This window comes from Bacillus rossius, chromosome 2, assembly GCF_032445375.1.
Source record: "Bacillus rossius redtenbacheri isolate Brsri chromosome 2, Brsri_v3, whole genome shotgun sequence".
Classification (NCBI taxonomy): Eukaryota; Metazoa; Arthropoda; class Insecta; order Phasmatodea; family Bacillidae; genus Bacillus; species Bacillus rossius.
The window spans coordinates 117,713,688-117,730,751 of record NC_086331.1 but is presented as its reverse complement, the minus strand read 5'-3'; the positions used below and the strand labels follow the sequence as shown (position 1 = coordinate 117,730,751).

Sequence of the window (17,064 nt, the reverse complement as noted above, 5' to 3'; positions counted from 1 at the left end):
TAATAGCTTAAAAATGAGATGAAATAGTATCGCAGCATCACTTACAATAGTTCAGTAGTACAATGGAAAATTTTGAAAATTCTGAATTAGACATATATTAGAAACAGTTAACATTGAGGTATATATAATATATATACCTATATATACATCTTAGCATAACAAACAAAAGCAGGGGTCGAAAATGGTCACTTAACTCACTTACAGTCACTTATTTTGCATCAATAACTTTTTTGTTACATTTTTTTAAACAGTCACTTAATTATTTTTTTTTCGATATTGGTGCCCAAAATTTGCATTTCCGTTTATGAAAGTGACATTAATTAAATGCTTGAATTTGTGTTTTTGACCGTAGTCAAGGTATTTGCCGTTTGCCATAACACGGATTGTCGAGATAGTTTTTTACATGTGTAAAAGGGTAAACAACAACTGAAGTTGAACTATCCATTAATCGATTCGCCCTACAGTATCGATCGGCTGACGTGATGGCAGATAACTTATGTTCGTGCCAGTGTGTTCTGTAGTAAGTCTGATTACGGTCTTAAGTTAGTTTTGTCCTTAGGGGCCTTTGCTAGCGATATGACTTGTGTCATGCTATACTATTGTTTGAGATAAACAAGTAACCGGAAAATAATATTGTAGTGTTTTGATGATTTCTTGTGTGTTGAAGATGGGGAAGTGTCGTTTTCGTAGCGAGTGGCTAGAGAGGCGCAATGATAATGGATATATCATTAACGAGTGGGCAAAAAAAAGTAATGATACTGATGTTTTTTGTGCAGTTTGCTGTCACAATCAAAATATCAACCAAAGGGTATCAAGCACTATCTCAGCATGCTACTTGCGAGTGACGTAAGAGTTAATGTCGGAATAAGTTGGCTCCTAGTCAGCTAAAATTCACGGTCGTTCGACCTTCATGTTCAGCTTCCACATCAAGTGAAGTGTCCTCAGAAAACTATGTTAAATGTCTTTACAGTGTACGAGATCGTGCAACAAGTGCAGAACTGAAATGGGTAATGAAATGTTTTATTTCAAATTATTCAGCATCATCTTGTGGAGGAATAGCTGACGTTTTTAAAAGTATGTTTGGTGAGGGTGTGCCTGAGGACTTCAGCCTGAGCAGCACTAAATTTAGGTATCTACTAACAGATGCATTAAGCCCATATTTTCGCAATGTTATTTTGAAAGACATGGATGGTGAATACTATTCAGTATGCTACGATGAAACAACAAACCACACAGGTAGAAAGGAACTGCAAATTGCTATCAGGTCACCTTTTTAGTCACTTATTTTCCTGGATATCACTTTTTTCTCACTTTTTCTATCATAAAGGTCACTTTTCTCACTTTTTTCCAGTGAATAAAGCACTTTGAGGCCTGCAAAAGTAATACAGATAACTGCCTGTTTGAAAATCTAGCTCAAATTGAATTTGTGTCTCCTTGCAATAACTTTCACTAGCAAAAAAAATTGCATTATTAAAAATTAACGCTCATCTATATCCTTGACAAAAGCTTCTTCCTTGAAGATGTAGATGGAGAGAAGTATCAACGATTTCATCATTTAAAATGGATGCAAGCACATCTTTTTCCGAACACAGAACCATTAGATTTGACAGCCATCTGTCACCCATGCACGATCTCAGCCTGTTTTTCACTATACGTAACTTACTCATTGCTCTTTCTGCGGAAAAACTTGTTACTGCCAATGAGAGTAAAGTTGCATAAACAACTTTAATAGCTTTAAACCCAGAAAAGTTATTGAGGCATCGATAAGGTTTTAGAAACCCTTGGGTTACCCAAAAAACATTGTTCTTTTCATCTCCCTCATCTTCCTTTTCTTCTTCATCACCATCAATTTCTTCTGTATCTACCAGGTTTTCATTAGTCACTTCAGTCTCTTCATCTTCTTTTCTTGATGTTCTTGGGCTTTCTTTTACCACATCGGATAGTGAGATATTTGGATGTGTGGCAAGGTATAGATCACTGAAGCTGTTCAGTTCTTCAGCCACCGAGTCACAAACCCACTTGTAAAAAATACCCAACTCTTTGATGTCTTCAGATTTAACATTATCTTTCTCTGCATTAAGAACTCCTGTGTGAGAAAAGTGGCTCATTTGCATAACCATTTTTAAGGAATGATCGAAAAATCTATCCTCGAGCTGACGATGCAGAGAATCTAAGATCTTAAAATACATTTCAATTTTAAGTCTACGATTTAGGTCTATTATGGGCTCGTCAACTCCAATCTCATCCATTGCCCTCTTCCTAAACCTTATTCTTCCAGGTACTGGTACAAGTGGATGAATGTCATGTTTTTTCGCAAAATCTTCCGATTTTTTTAACACTTTAGACCAACCTTCGTCACTTCGGAGGTTCTTAATTTTAGTCTTAACACTGTTAATGATTGTTTGAACAGTCCCATAATCTATAACTACACCTCGAAGACTAACTGTCACAGGATTCATTATAGTGAATACAGACTGGGGGACATGAAGAGCAGTGATTACATTAAAAGAGTTTAGCTTGCTCAATAGCCCTTTCGCAAGAGTCACGGTTTCTCTGTCAAATTTTTTGCTGTCCCGCAAATCCTCTAAAGCTGACGTAATCTCCTCGAAGCACAATATTATAACTAGAGACCCGGAAAATTTGCGGGTTCATTTAGTGTTATGCTAAAATTCAAATAATTATACCTTAGTGCTGCTTCTGTCATTGGTTCACTGTTAATCTGGAGGACTGAGGGCCAATTAGAGACCCTCACTCATAGAAGTGTCGAATCACAGGCCACCCAGTAGAGACGACTCACAAGTCAGCAGTCAATGAACAGTTGGCATTTGCCCGAGTGTGTAGAGGATATTGGAGTCTATCCTGGAGGTCATTGAACCTGTGAATTTTCCGGGTCTCTAATTATAACTTTTATTGCTTCGGCTTTGTTTGACCATCTTGTTTGCACCCTCTTCAGTCGCTTCCTCTTGTCACTCAACTTTGTTCTCAAATCCATTTTCTCAACAAAAACATCATGCCTTTTATGCCCAGAGTTAAACAAGCGATATAATTCTTCCAGCACTGAAAACAATGCTCGAATCTGGGGGAAAAAATCAATTGATTTCTCAAGAACGAGGGCGAATCTGTGCGAAGTACCCCAAACATAGAAGGCAGTGTCATACTCATTTTGAATTAAATTTTTAAGTCCTGAGAAATTGCCCTTCATATTGCCAGCACCATCCATACTTTGACCAATCATATTTAAGGGGTTGAGTCCTACTTCTTTCAAAGTGTCTACCAACTTTGACTTCAGATTTGCTCCAGTGACATCAGCAGATGTGAATACCTTTACTAGTCGCTCGCATGGTTTTGCAGATACTCCTGAATTTTCTATATATCTCAGAAGGACCGTAGTTGCTTCTTTCTTAGCGACATCTTGTGTTGAATCCAAAATGACAGAAAACTTGTTACTTTCCTTTATACTGTAAACTATCCTTTGGGTTACCATGCCTTTTATAATGGAAATCAAGTCTGATATATTTCTGTAGCTTAGAAAATTTGATCCCAGTTTTTGTTTGTTCATCCTTGCATTTTCAATTTTTTCGAGATACATTCTGGCATACGGTTGTGTTTAGCTAGAAGTTCAAACAACTTCGGCAGCTTTCCTTCAACTAAAGTGTTTTTTCTGAATGCTGGCATTTCCTCAACCAAGTACCTGCAACAATCAATGATGACGGAGAGAACTTCTCTTTGGTGTCCAATGTTCTCATTTTCTTTTTAACAAAATGTGCTGGTAACATGTTTTCCTGCAATCCATTGGACCCTCGGAATTTGGCAACCTAAGTGGTTTTTAGAAGTTTAATATCTCTTTGTGCATTACCTGTGCACCATCCTTGATAGCCGTTACCAGATGACCAAGTAGAATGATGGTTGGGTAGTGCAAACAGAAGGCAATGCAAACAATACGCAGAATCATTCCATTTACTGTAAACCAACCAATTTCTATCTTTTACAGTGCCATCAGGAAGTTTGTACTTCCGCCACTTCATTGAGGATTTTCTGTTTTTGACTGATGGAAAATCGTATTCAGGATCAAACTCATTATTTTCCAATTTCAAGCCAAACTATATGTCTCTGGCTGTCAGTTTGATTTCACTCAGTCTACAAGGATCACTGTTATTCTCGTCGGAAATCAATTCAGCAGATGCCACTTCAGTGTCTTGCATTATTATTTCTGTGGTTAACTCAGGCTGAATGCTAGAGGGCAAGCTGAAAGGTATTTGATCTTGAAATTTGTCACGTGCATTAAATCCATGCGAAAGCCCAGGAACACTTGACATGTCAGTGGTGGATGACATAGACAGAATACCATCAGTCGCAGGAGGATTCTTAGCAGAGTAGGTGTTACCAAAAACAATGGAGGGTGAACCAGAAGTATCAGGATAAGTTGTTGACTGGCCCTGCATAATATCTGAATATTCCTCTCCATTTTGTATGACATCATTCCTAAAAAAAATATATATACTTTGCAAAATTGGGAATATTTTGAAATACCTATTTTAATGGCCTAAAAAATGTAATAATTGCATAATGAATTTACACACACACTAAAAAATGCCCTGAAGGGGCCCGCCTCGTGGCCCAAAAAAGGTGTTTCTAATATGCGTGTTGTCTTGAAAGTACTTAAGGCACTCGCCTACCTGGGAGCGCATCCCGAACTTTCACTCGCTATCTAAGCAGCCTTCGCGGGCGACAGCGGTCGGTGCTGGAACTAGGCTGCAGCCGCGTTCTCTCGGCGGTAGTGTCATTCATTTTCCCCCTTCCAAGAATTATAGGGTGTTTCCAAACCTCCAATACTTCTGCTCTTATGGTGGAAAGAAAGATAATTGATACCGCGTGCAATTCTCTCTCTCTCTCTCCATCCCTCCCCCACCCTCCCTTTCTTGTTGTTCCGACGCTACGTCCGTCGCATACAATGCGGTGGCCTAATAATTTTATTTCTGCATAGTTTGTAGAAAGGTCCAGCGCATGCCCTTATATTAGTGCCACATACATCCCGTGAATAGTTAGTAAGATACAGAAGCCTGAAAAACCCATTTTTGACGATGTTCAGGGGTAATAAAATATTGTTTTTTATGTACAGTTCATTTTGAAAATATATTTTAGTTCTTGCCTAAAGTTTGAGTTCTTTTCATACCGAATCTGATTTCTAAAATTTTCTGTAGTATTCTGTTTAAACGTAACGTGTATTTTAAACACTAGTAACACTGTTCACTTGCTAGGTAGGCGAGCGCCTTAAGCAAGGGCAGTCGTTTGAAATGTGTGTTCTTTTTGTAGATAAATGGCGTGAATACACATTTACATAGTTTCGGTATAAAAACGTGTTCTAACACGCTGCAGCGCGATTTTCTGGCATGTAGACGGGCCTCGTAATAAGTGTCTGATACCGATATGTACATTTGTATTGCTTATTATATTTTACACTTACCTTTCTTGTTCTGGTTCATAAATAGCAGTAGATGTCGATGTTCCCTCAACATAAGGTTTCCATGCAGAACTATCACTGCACTTCACCTCAATTATTTTTTTCCTAATTTCTAAATTGTGCTTAACTTTATAAAAATGCTTCTTCTTGCAATGGTCTGCCCACTTATCATGTCTAACAGTCCCTTCACACAAAATCTCTAAACATTTATATTTATATTGCGTTTGCTTTTTAGGCATGGCTACAATACTAGCATTATATCACGATTACACTTCAAAAACTAATTAATTCGAAGATGATGACAATAAGAATAACGCACAAGCACAACCCGACTTCGCACTGATACATTCAGTAATGGCAGACAATAGCTTCAGTGTGGTCCAGCCAATTCTGGGCGTCGCTGCCAGCTATAACAAGCAAAACAATGAAATGAGAAGGAATGCGTGTAAAGTGATAACACTTTTCATTTTTCTGTCTATATCTTTTGACTTGTAAAGAAAGTGTGGGGAATAATCGGAAATATGGTCTCAACTATCAGGCGGGCATGAGCTGAACAGAGGTATAGAATTTCCAAGCCTGATAGAATGCATCAGATTCTCCTTTCAGTTGCACGGTCTGCGCAGGCGCGAAGCTGTTTATTTTTTTTTATTTTTGAGTGTGTGCGCTTATTGTCGAAGCGGGGATAGGGACCATCCTGAACCGACAGATGCCAAACTGCTTTTGTTGAGGAAAGTGCGGAGTTGCCAATTTGATTTACAAGATTCCTTTCAATTATCAAAGCACCAGATACGTATTTTCACATTAGAAGCTATAAGTATGTAAATAATATACATATTTTTCTCGTCTTTTAACAAACACCCCCCCCCCCCCCCCCCCCCCCCCCCCCCCCCCAGGGAATTTTGATGACGCAGTCTGCGTCGTTACCCCCCCACCTTGTGGGCACCTCTGCAATATGTCCAGATAATTTTTTGAACTTCTTACAGTTATCTCAGTGAAAATAAATTGACATTACAGTTTTTTTTGTGACATTGCACAAAGAATAATTACTTTTGGTAAATCATTCTCTGACTCCTAAATTTCATGGAAAGTCATACTGCCCCACACACTAATCTTTTGATGATGTACTTGTCTTGATAAATGAAACATTTGCTTCATCTGAGAATGTAATTTTATTGGTGAAATCTTAACATTCCAATGCTTCTTTCATATAATTTGCAAAAGTCGAATCAATGAATATTATCTACCAGTGAAGAATTTTGCAGAAATTGTGATACTGCTTAAATTAGAATCCTTTTAGTAAACTTTACTTACAATTTTTTTGGGATGTCTCAAGTTTAGAGGCTTTAACTACAGTCAACTTCCATGGACTTTGAACATGTCTTCCTCACCCTATCCACTGTTTCTTCCACGATGCTTGGTCAGCCACTACATGTCATTTTGCACAAACAACCTGTATTTTTAAATTGCCTATACCATCTCAAAATGATCTTGTGGCTTGTTTACTTTCTTTCTGTAGCAATATCTGAATGCGCGCTGCACAGGAATAATAGAAGAAACCCTTGTGTACTCTAATGCACGAAAACTTTCTTCTTCCATTGTTGCCATTATGAATTGTAATAACCTTGTGCTGCCATGTATTGTGCAATGTTGAAAAAACTTGTGAATTTTTTTCTAGTGTCACTGATTATATTATGTGTAATAGTTTTGAAAATATGAGTTTTAAAAAGCTGTTTACTAATTTATACCAACACTATATTGTGTCTCAAAAATAAAACAAAAATAATTCAAAGTAATAGAATTTGTAAAAAAGATTACAAATTGTATGCAGACAAAAGAAAATGACAAGTTTACTCGAACATGATTAAACCGATAACTAGGAAGATTGAGTTAAATTAATTTGACTGCGAAGTAGTGAGAAAACATTGCAGCAATTGTACTTACAAGAAATTTGTGCCTATAGATTAGAAGCTCTAGTATGCTTTGCAGGAATAAATAAGTTTTTTCCACAATAGGAAAACTATGAAATTCTGAAGTGACAGTAGCAGTAAGAATGAAATACCAACTATGATGATGGCATTAGCAGAGTCAAAAATTTTTAATAAGGTAAGAGAAATTCCTTTTCTTTAAGTAATTAAGATGTTGGGGTTTGCAGAGTCAATTAACTTGCATAAGGTAAGAATCGTCTATTTTCTTTAAGCAATATCAGTTTATGGATAGTTGAGTATGTTGTGTTGTGAAACAGACTACTTTGTCGTTAGCTCTCCCAAAATACTTGAGGAAAAAATGTCTCTGGACTTCAGTTGCTTTGATTTGTGAAGTCTTAATAAATTTCTAGGCAGCAAAATGTTTGTATGTATATGCCCCCTCCTGTCCAAAAGACTGGTGTCTGATGTAACGTTGTGAGATGATGCTTGGGTCATGCGGTTCAAAGATCATCCCATCAATGTGTATACGTTAAACCATGGCAAAAGACCAGTACAAAACTACCATGTATATGCCAACAGGTTAAACCTTCTAATGTCATCATATGCTGAAGCAGGGTCAAAGCTCAGCCTTCGGGCAACCTTTAAACTAATGTTTTTAATAGTTAACCATAATCTGAATTAAGAAGAAAATTTATTTTAAAATCAAGAAGTTAAAAAGGTACTCTTATTTTAAAAAAAAATGATTTTCAACTGTGGTTTTTAATTGTTAATCCCAAGTCTGATGATAAACACACATGTATGTACATGTGTACAAAAATAAATATACACTACATATGTAGATGCATAAATATTGATGTATGGGGATAGTTTATAACTGTGAGAATATACCTCTAAAAAGTTCAAATGCACATGTACTTAAGACATAAATGTATACAAGAATGAGTCTAGAACAGATTGCAAGTGTGTGAAGTTATGATGTCTTTAAGAGGAATTAAGTCAAAGTGTGTGTGTTGTGTTTGTTTTGTGTGTTTGGTGTGTGTTGTGTTGTGTGTGATGGGTTGTTTTGTGTGTGTTGTGTTGTGTGTGCTGTTTTGTGAGATGGTTGTTGGTGTGTGTGTGTGTTGTTGGTGTGTTGTGTTGTTGGTGTGTTGTGTGTGTTGTGTTGTTGGTGTGTGTGTTATGTTATTGGTGTGTGTTGTGTTGTTGGTGTGTGTGTTTTGTGTGTTGTGTGTATATATAAATGATTTTTTCAAAAACCTTAAAAAATTATAAATGTGTGCAACTTAATTAAGGAATATCGTCATCCCTTCTCTTCTTAATGGATTTTTGACATGCAACTTAATTAAGGAATATCATCATCCCTTCTCTTCTTAATGGATTTTGACACCTTTTTACCTTTAGTTTAGAAATAAAAGTTTTTAATGTTTTTCTACTTCAAAGTGTGTGTAAATATCAACAAGAAAAGTGGGCTTGCTGGTACTGGTCAGGTGAGTGATTTGCAAGATAACTGCATGTTTAAGTTGATATTAACCATGCCTTGCCTGTTCCTCTGAGGTCTGATGTATCCTATTCTCTCCTCGGTGCTTCTACCACTGTTTGTTTGTTTGTTTGTTTGTTGTTTCTAACATTACACTAGCATCCCAGAGGGTGCAACACATTGCATGTGTGTGTGTACAGTGTGATTTTTACTCAAATCCTAAACAGCAGTGTCATTTCTTTACCTTATTTTAACAAGAGTGTGTTGTCTTTATTCTAATATAATACAGCTTTTAGCCAATTACTAAACATAATTTTTCCAAAGACTAGAGCATAAACAATGCTAATTTGTCTTTCTTTAGAACATTTTGTTATATATAATTCACATGTAATTTTTTTACAAAACAAAGTCTCCGCCACCCACAAAATCAAATAAATTGTAAGATTTATCATGCACAAATAATTGTGTTACCAGTAATGATTACGTAGAGTAATTTGTACTTGTAAAAGAGATGTAACTGTTACATGTTTTTAATGGTTACTTTTTTCAATTTAAGGCTTAGCTTCTTCTATGTTAATTTTCTGCAACTTAATTCCTAAAAAATTTTCTTATGAAAGACTTATCTTATTTAAGACCGGCAGTGACTGTTTTTGTATAGACTATGATCATCATTACTTTTTGTGTGTCTGTCTTTGTCACAGAATCATAGAATATAGCTGTGTAGTGTCATTATTCTGAATGAATTAAATTGTAAACTGTGTAAAGAAAAAAAAAGTATTTTTAAAAATTTCACTTTAGTTTCATTTAACTACATTGGCTTCTGTGTATAAACATTTTAGTACTATTTAATTTTCTAGGTAATTTTATTATTGAAGGTATTTTTGACTATTTTTCTAAAGTTCCATTTTAAATTATTACCTGGTATTAATTTTTTTTGGAATACTTTCCATTTTAATATTCTATACGTGCAGAGTTCTGGTAGCTTGCCCAGTCTTTGTCCTTGCACCTTTTAAGCTGCAGTTTCTGATAACACCTGTCATTAGCTGTGTGCAGGTCCTGGCTCAGTGGCATGGCTGTAGAAGCATTCGCTGTTTCCATTGCACTGCATTTTCAGCATGTCCCGTCAACAACGGTACTCTGACGTCAACACGGCTACTGTGGCTACCCATGCCTCTGTTTTTTTAATTGGCACGACTTCAGCCGGCCCTTTTTGGAACAACACTCCAGGCCTCGTATTCTTTTTTCTCAGCCACTCTTCCAGGGCTTTTTACTTGAATTGTCACCTGTCCCCTTATGAGTTTTACTAGCATGTCCTTGTGTACGAAGTAAGCTACCATTCAGTGTTCAATACTTCGAGAAAGTAACAGAAAGTTTTAAAAGGGAAAGTAATCTCAATAGTGAGGAATTTTTGTTTTTCATCAACCATGTAGTGCATTAGTAAATTATTTTTAGATTTGTATGGTCACTTTTTTTTTGTGAACTGCTCGGTATGGACATTCTTATTACATGGCCAGTAATATCACTTTATCTTTGAAGTTTAATGGTAATGGTGAAGTATTACCATTAAATTAATTTGATTTTACATTTTCCATTGCTTAATTAAAGTCAATCTCAAGAGTTTTCTTTTTGACTTATGTTAGGCAATAAAAAACATCCGTTTAAATTTGTATAGCTGAAAACATTATTAGATTGACCAGCACACTAAATTAATTTAGTGATGAGAAAATATTTTTTTTTTTATTTGTACAGTACTTGCTGAATTATTTTGAACTTCAAGACAAGCATGCACCTTGTCGTGTTATAACAAACTATGTTCAGCGGTTGCATGTGGAAAAAACAAAAGGAATGTTCATTCCATGCTGTGGATTAAGGAGGAATCAAAATTATGACTTAGTTTTTTTTTTTCACCACTAGGTGGCTTCAGTTTCTGTCTCTGCTGTGAAGTAACAGCACGTGATATATGAACTGCAACACTGGCTGAGTTTTGGGATAATTTGTGACAATGTATTTGGTAATAGCTAGTATTTGCTTAGGCGTGTTATCTGGTCTCCAAAAAAGGAAACATGGTGAAAATGAACATTAACAACAAAAAGTAAAAGAAGCACAAATACGTGTTTTGCCATATATTAGTTATGAAGGAAATACGTTCCTGCAAAAGCTGTCAGCAGTTATTGTGGGTTGGTAAAAAATACTGTACTTTTGACCTTGCTGTTACAATTCTGTGCCAGTGCAAAATATATATGTAGGTTAAAAGACTTTCTTTGAGTTTAATGTGATGTCTAACTCATATTGAAAACGAGAGCATCCAGGAATCCTTGATCACTCTCTTTGCAAGGATTATTAATTGCAAAATATGTAGAACAACGATTACTACGGTAAGGGAAGAGAACAGTGAAGTCAAGAAGGGGCAGCATTCTTTGACTATTTTGTTATGGTTGATGGAAAACAAATCAATCCAAGCAAACAAACTTTCTGAAACCTACATGTTCTATCATAGAAGAGGATATTCTGCTTGTTAAAATTGCTAACCCAAGAGGAATTCCAGTTCCGACGTGGGAAAAATCCAAGTAAATCTAAAATATCTGAAAGTGTTATGAAGTTAATGCACTAACACATTTAATGTTTTCTATTAAAAAAAATACATGTTATGGGGAAATGAAATAAAGTAAATGGATGCGATGCCCTAAGATAGCATCCAGACCTCAATACAAAATTATTTTTTTTTTCTGTTACGTACTGAGGAAATTTAACTACTCCTTTAGTCATTCTCAAATTGATATATGTAGCAAGTGTGAGGAACAAGACATTCAACTGAAAAATCCCTCTTCCTTCTACATACCTGACACCATCAAAAGAGTGGTGCAATCAGAGTTCGATATCATAAAATGAGGGCCTCAAAATTTTATAGTTATCTGAAGGAAACACAGGCATTGTGCAAAACACAAAAACATTTTGCAGGAATGTGTCTTTATTTTATGAAGAATTTTCCACTGCTTATAATTTCTGTGCAAGAAACATTTACTTGTGCGTGGGTAAACTGTTTTTGTATTTATGATGTGGAAAACAAAGCATGCCACTATTTATCTGTGTCTTGAGGATAAGGCAAAAAAAGACCAAACAAGGTTTGTTCACGGATTTGTCATTACTGTTCCCACATTTTGCCCAAAGAATCATCTAAACATCTTTGTTTTTCCGATGGAGAACCAGGAAATTACTAAAACCGTACCTTTATAAGGATTTGTATGAGAATGTCACAGTTTTGTAAGTTCAAGAAGATTGTTCACAGATTTTCTGAAAGAGGACATTTCCTGCCTTGTGGTTCGGTACTTAGAGTTTTGATGAAGATGATAACAGAAAAAAGTGTATAATGTACGGAATATGTAGGTATATATAATAGCCAACAGCATTATATATTTCACATGGAAGAAAAATGAACTTTAATGTTTGGTGGTCTCGTTAATTAAAAAAAAGCAGTATCTCAAGAATCAGCCAAAAGAAGTATTCCTGCAAGTGAGAAACAGTGCTTCAGCATATCCCAATTCAAAGAATTTTAATATTGCAGTGATAATCCAGGTTTTGTTACAGCTCTTTCATGCATTAGAGTTTTGTTAATCATTTTTCATCTAAGGAAAATGCAATTTTCTCCACGAAGTTGGTAAAAGCATATCCTGCTGGATAATTGTCCATTTATGAAGGCTGAAATGGAAGATACACAGAAACTCATAAGGTAGATATGAGGTGCAGAAGCATAAACTTTTTATGAACTACTTTTGTGCCCTACAATCTGTTATAATGCTGAGACTTGTTAGGAGATCCATGACGTATTTTAATTAGGCTATGTATTATAAAATAAAATAAAAGTTTACTTCAGAGTAAGTCAAATATTTTTATCAACTATAGTTACAGAACTGACTGAGAAACAGGGGTGCAAATATTTTGCAGGATTTGCATGGGGGGGGGGGGGGGGGGGGGGGGGGCATTGCAAAATCTGTGGTCCAAGGGTTTTGTACATGGGAGTTGCTGACACAATTTTTGAATCTGGTTTGTTTGAAACCTAACCATATGGTATAGTCAGGGCCATCAGCAAAGCCTTTAGCTACCCTGATAAGTATGTTGTGTATTGTAGTTCCTTGTTCACTTGAGTGTTTATAAATATGGTCAACCCAGCAGCACTGTAATCAGACTCTTTTCATACATCAACTGTCGTATATTTGTTAGGATATAAAATTAATTTGATAATAATATCTTTGCTAATGTAATATTGTAAATTACTTTATTTTTTAGTTTTTCCCTATATGTTTACATAAAGTTTTAAATATATTTTGACACATCATTGTAGGCCAGCCGGTATATAATTTTGTAATGCAGTGTGTGCTGTCACAAGTTGTACCTTTTTGTTGTGTGTTCCAGATGGTAACATGACAATACACTTGAAGGTCGTGAAGTTGTCTGCAGACCCACAGCCTGTGGTCGATCATGTTGTTCCCATACTATTGGTTGACCTCAACACCTACAACAATCAGCATTGGGATCTTACTACCCAAAGGGTTTGTTCATTTATTTAGTTATTTATTTGCACTATACTTGTCCATCAATGCTCTCAACTCCGAGTTGTGGTGCATCTTCGGCAAAAATGGCAAGCGCTGCCTACTAAGGCACAATGCTCCATCAATCAGTTCTTATCCCTTAGGAGAATGAACATTGCGTAATGAAACACAGCAAATACTATGTGAGGCTGAGCTGCCTGTCCCTAGCAAAGCTGAAATGCTAGCTAGTAGACAGCTTCTGAACTGTGAATAGTTAGTCTTAGCCAGAAAAACTAAAATTTACATAATCTAAAGATTTCATTTGGGGGCAATTTATTAAAATAAGTTTATTTAATTGCTTTCCTTTAAACTTTTAAATTTTTTTGTTCCATTTCTAACTTAGGCAGCCATTCACAAGAAAACTTGGATGTCAGACTGCTGAACCCATAGATAGACAGAGAGGTGCCTGGACTCCGCAGGACAGAAAGAGACCCACTAATGGGTGGTCCTTGAACTGGTAGTGGATGGGGGAAGTATGGGTGTGACCTGTGTCATGGCAGGGTTTCCCCAGATATAAGCGTGGCCATCTCTGGCTACCTCATAACTAGAGACCTTCAAAATTCGCGGTTCCGATGGCCTTCAGGATAGACTGCACATACCCCTGTACACTCGGGCAAATAACGCAAGTTCATTGGCTGCCGACTTGTAAGTCGTCTCAGCTGGTTTGTCTGTGATTCGATCCTTCTTTGGTTGAGGGTTTATAACTGGTTGAGATTCGTCCAGATGAACAGTAAGCCAATAGCAAAATTATCTAAGAGGCATATGTGTTTGAATTTTAGCCTATCACCGAATGAATCCGCCAATTTTGCAGGTCTCTCCTCGTAACACTGCCCCCTCTTTAAAACTGTTCATCCCAAACAAATATCATTCCTCTTGTGGTGTATTCCATAGATCAAACAAAATGAACTATATTTATTAGTTCTTTTTTATTTCTCTCTTTTCTGTTCATTGTTTTCGGTACTTCACAAGTGCTATCCCATGCTGTAGAAATTTTTTTTACAAAACTTGATCTTTATCACACCAACAGAAACTACATATTTCCAAAAATTTTCTCTTGGTCTTTTAAGTTAACACTTTGTTTTTTAGAGCTTTCCAACTTTTCTATACAATGTGATAAATAGGCGTCTTGGAAGCTTTTTGATTGGCCGCAATAAAAATACTTCGACTTGGTTTTCAAATGATAGATTTTCAAAACATTTATTATTACAGCAACTATCCATGACAGTATTAACATTTGCATTAATACTTTTACCTTTGGATTTTGTGTAGGCTTGACCAAGAGAACATTTAATTTTCACTTCTTCATGAGTTTTGTTTTTCTGCCTGTTTATTATTTTCCTAGTCCTCTTCTTTTTTTACTACAATTTCTTGGCTTGTTTCTGTTTTGGTAAAACTATTGTGTTCGTTTGTCTTTTCGTTTTGTCATGTTTTTGTCTCGTTTCAACTGTTGTGCTGAATTATTTTGTGTTCAATATTTTTGTGTTGTCATCATTTGTGGGGGTTTTTTCGTTCTCTTAGTACATTTTTCTTTGTTTTCTTTGTTTGTTGACCATATTCCTGTTACGGAATATTTTGTGGTGTTCATATTCTTGTTGACAACAACAATTGTTTGCTTAATTTTGTGTGTTTTTTGTCTTTTTTTTTGGGTATTTTTATTTATTTATTTCTTTATTTTAGTTTTTAGTTTTTCTTCAACAGAAAAAAGTTCTTAGCAATGGCGTATGTCCAAAAACTTACATCAAGTCATGCACTCCCATTGCACAAATCTTTTAAAGATAACACTACAATTTCAGTTTCATAATCACTTTCACTAGTATCACTCATTTTAACTGACAATATTATTACATTAACTTCAAAGAAAAGAAATAACAGCACATAGGCCTAAACAACCATAACATAACTAGTACTAACAAGAGCAACTAGAAATCCCGGCTGTATTTACAAAAACAGCTGACATTGTCCTCTTAAAACAGGTGTAGCAACCTCATTTTTCAAGATATAGCAATGAAACTCAGACCACTGAATTCTGAATGAAACGATGGAACAGAAAATGCATTCTGCGTAAAAAGGGATTGTGAGCTTATACACCCTTTTTACGTTAATCTCAATTAGGGCCATCCCTACCTCTGACACCAAATGTTAAATTGGGAGTACAGGTCCAGAAAGGATAGCCCAAATTAATTAATCAATTGGTTTCTATTTAACTTCTATGTACATTTTTTCCTAAATTGCAGCAATATAAATGACTGTCCACAAATTATTCGCACTTTCGTTATCGCACTATTTACTCTCAACACTGGAGCTCGGCTCAACAGTGGCTCTCTCTACTGTTTGTATCTTACCACACACTGCCCCAACATACTGCTTCGCTCTACTCACTCGTCCTCAGCGCCTCAACAACATCCCGACTCTACGATCTTCGCACGCGAAGCCGGTGGCTTGTCACCTGCTGTTGCTTGCCAAGGGGTCACTTCGCTGGTATCGCCACCAGCCTCTCGCTCACTCACCAGTGTCACCACTAGACTGTCCTCTGCAGCAGGTTGGCTCTGTCTTTTATACCCCTGGGTTTGTCTATGAGTATCTCATAGCCCTCAAAATTGTCTCATCATCAAAACTGCAAAAACAATTGCGTCCTAGTTAGGCTACTTCATGCAACAGGGCTCTGGGAACCTGCAGAAACTCTATCGAGAAACAAAGAGGCACCCGAACTCCGTGGGACAGAAAGAGGCCCACTTATGGGTATTCCACGTACTGACAGTGGAAGGGGGAGGGACGGGCATTACCTGTGTTTGGGCGGGTTTCCCTGGAGATAAGCATGGCCAGCGTGCTGCTCCAACCATCTCTGGTCACCTTGTGACATTATGATACAGCCAACATCAAGTGCTAGAGCAAGCCACGTTGACAAAAATGTTAGAAAGTGCTTTCTAACCACTAAAATTTGTTTCTAACTTTTCAGATACTCCAACATATAGATGGTTTCAGCCATGTTGCTAAAATTGCAGCGCAAGCAGATGCAGAAAATTCTCTTGTGAAAACATGCATTCAGAATCTCTTGTAAGTATTCACAGTGGATTTAAATATTTTAGTCTTATTCAGACCTGCAAGTCTCCTGCTTTGGATGGGAGAAGCATGTGTTTTGGCTCATTCTCCCACCTGAACACTTTTGAAAGTCTCTCTCCCAGTTTTTATATTGAGTGGTTATTATTATAATTGATCTTGATAGTTTGCATGTAACCATTAAAAATAAACTTTTTTTTTTAGATGTTATAGGTAAGCAAAAACATAAATAGTAGCCTTGAGTTGGAGTTACATAGTAAAATTAAATATTCAGTTTGAGATCATTTACCCCATGAAACAATTTCTGATAAAAAAAAAACAAGGGAATGGTAATGGTTCGTGCTAAGAGTAGTAATTATTCTATAAACATTCTACAAACATATTGAAATGATGAATGAAACTGGGTGAGTTGTGGGTAGTGTCTGGGTGATAATGAATAGAAGATAAAATGGGGTCAAATTAAATTATGTGGATGATGAGTAGAATTGCAGAGAAACAAATCTTGAAACCCACACTGGCTGCCACACTTCAGCCATCCCAGTATTTGTTCGGCACTTA

General features: G+C 36.4%; 1 protein-coding gene across 3 annotated transcripts in view; it reads left to right on the top strand.

Moving 5' to 3' along the window:
* Window positions 1-17,064, top strand: part of LOC134529679 (GATOR complex protein NPRL2-like) — a 64,430-nt gene that overhangs the window by 20,004 nt on the left and 27,362 nt on the right. For all 3 annotated transcript variants that reach the window (XM_063364028.1, XM_063364027.1, XM_063364029.1), the window contains exons 5-6: window positions 13,274-13,410; window positions 16,406-16,503. In XM_063364028.1, coding sequence (XP_063220098.1) covers window positions 13,274-13,410; window positions 16,406-16,503 — 235 coding nt within the window. The remainder of the gene's footprint in view (window positions 1-13,273; window positions 13,411-16,405; window positions 16,504-17,064) is intronic.